The sequence below is a fragment of the Buceros rhinoceros genome, unplaced genomic scaffold (assembly GCF_000710305.1).
Source record: "Buceros rhinoceros silvestris isolate BGI_N320 unplaced genomic scaffold, ASM71030v1 scaffold637, whole genome shotgun sequence".
NCBI classification, from domain to species: Eukaryota; Metazoa; Chordata; class Aves; order Bucerotiformes; family Bucerotidae; genus Buceros; species Buceros rhinoceros.
This window is the reverse complement of record NW_010420206.1, coordinates 1-2,314: the sequence shown is the minus strand read 5'-3', so window position 1 is coordinate 2,314 and position 2,314 is coordinate 1. Positions and strand designations below refer to the sequence as shown.

Sequence of the window (2,314 nt, the reverse complement as noted above, 5' to 3'; positions counted from 1 at the left end):
GTTTGTTTTTTTATTGCCTCCCCTGCCACTGGCATCCACTAGGTCCAGGGAGAGCTAATTCTTGGACTTGAGGCAACAGGAAGCTACCCTTCTTCCCAATAAATAAAATAACAGAATCACAGAATGCTTTGGGTGGGGAGGGACCTTTCAAGGTCACCTAGTCCAACTCTCCTGCACTGAGCAGGGACATCATCAGCGAGACCAGGTTGCTCAGAGCCCCGTCCAACCTGACTTGAAATGTTTCCAGGGATGGGGCATCTACTGTTGTGGTAGGACAAGGGATGATGGTTTTAAACTAAGAGAGGGTAGATCTAGACTAGATATAAAGAAGAAATTTTTATGATGAGAGTGATGAAACACTGGAACAGGTACCTCAGAGAAGTGGTGAATGCCCTGTGTTGGCAAAAAAGCCTGCTGACAAGCTTACATCTCTGAAAAATATTTTACCTTGGACTAAATTACTCTTGATAAAATTGTTTTACCAGTTCTTCTGAATATCTCCCCATGAAATGATTCCTGTTTTCTTACTCTGATACCTATCTGCTCTTGCTTTGTTAATTCATTAAAATTTAAATGGTGAATTTTTTTATGTTTTTGAGGTGATTTTAGTTATGCAGTAATTTTATGGTTTACTAGTTCACTTTGGCACTTGTCTGAATCGAAGTCCTTGCCTAACTCTATATTCTCTGAGTTAGGCTGGAAAGCAGTTCATTTTCCACAAATGTTTTGCTGAGTCTGTGTATATTTATAACATTCTCTGTATGTATGTCTACACAATATTGTATGTATGTCTACACAATATTGTATGTATTTTATATTATTATGTGTATTTATATAGCATTACATAATTTTTTAGTACAAGGTGGTCACAACCACTGTTGTTAAATGCATCTAATACACAGATTCATTTTCAGCATAAATTAAAATAGACCTTCAGCTACTACAGTAAACATAAGACCTTCTTCCCAGAGGTTAATATTGACTAAACTGCTTCTTTTCTTCCCAGGTACTCCCAACCTCTGCATGAAGAAATAGCTTTGCATAAGCATCTCAAACATAAGAACATTGTCCAGTATTTAGGTTCTTTCAGTGAGAATGGCTTCATTAAGATCTTTATGGAACAGGTGCCAGGTGGTAAGTTATGGGGGGAGACTGGTTTGATGATTGCTTTGCTGCTTCTTTTAAAGTATGAAAACCTATAGCTCTGCAACAAGATATGCTTCATGCAAATGTAATATTCTTTAATGTTTGTATCCTAAATTAATGGGAAAACTCTGTCCTCAAAGTGCGTGAGTCCTCTTGTGCAGTATTTAGATAGGATGTGCTGCAAATGCAGCTCAGGTCATTGCTCGTTGCTATGACAGGCCACATCCTTTTACCTAAAGATCTGTGGTGGGACACCAGGTGCCCACCCAAACGGCTCTATCCCCCGCCTCCTCGGCTGGATAGGGAAGGGAAAATACAACAAAAGGCTCATGGGTTGAGGTAAGGACAGGGAGAGATCGCTCATCAATTACTGTCACAGTCACAACAGACTCTGCTTGAGGAAATGAGTTTTGTTTATTACCAATCAAATCACAGAAGGGTAATGAGAAATAATAAAAAAAAAACCTTAAAACCACCCTCCTCCCCACCCCTCCCTTCTTCCCAGGCTTAACTTTAATCTCAATTTCTCTACCTCCTCCCACCCAAGCAGGTGTACATGGGTACAAGGAATGAGGAGCATGGTCAGATCATCACACATTGTCTCTGCTGATCCTTTCTCTGCAGGAGGAGGAATCCTCACATTTTTCCCCTGCCCCAGCATGGGGTCCCTCCCATAGCACACAGTTCTCCATGAACTTCTCCAACATGAGTCCTTCCTGTGGGCTGCAGATCTTCATGAACTGCTCCAGCCTGCAGCCTCCACAGGGTCACAAGCCCTGCTAGCAAACCTGCTCCATCATGGGCTCCTCTCTGTCCACAGGTCCTGCCAGGAGCCTGTTCTGGCATGGGCTTCCCGTTGGATCACAAGTCTCCTTTGTGCATGTCCACCTTCTCTGGCATGGAGTCCTTCATGGGCTGCAGGTGGATATCTGCTCCACCTTTAACCTTCATGGGCTGCAGAGGGACAGCCTGCCTCACCATGGTCTGCACCATGGACTTCAGGGGAATCTCCGCTTCAGTGCCTGCAGCACCTCCTCCCCTTCCTTCACTGACCTTGGTGCCTACAAAGTTGTTTCTGTCACATATTCTCACTCTGCTCTGCAGCTACGCTTGCCCAGTTGCACAGCAACTTTTCCTCCTTCTTAAACATGTTATCACAGAGGTGCTA

The 2,314-nt window shown here is 43.3% G+C and overlaps 1 protein-coding gene across 1 annotated transcript in view; it reads left to right on the top strand.

Moving 5' to 3' along the window:
- LOC104496121 (mitogen-activated protein kinase kinase kinase 5) overlaps positions 1-1,134 on the top strand; it is a gene marked incomplete at its 3' end in the record, with an annotated part of 53,671 nt that extends 52,537 nt beyond the window's left edge. The window contains exon 15 of the mRNA XM_010139200.1: positions 1,007-1,134. Within this exon, the coding sequence (XP_010137502.1) occupies positions 1,007-1,134 (128 nt within the window). The remainder of the gene's footprint in view (positions 1-1,006) is intronic.
- Positions 1,135-2,314: the final 1,180 nt, after the last annotated feature.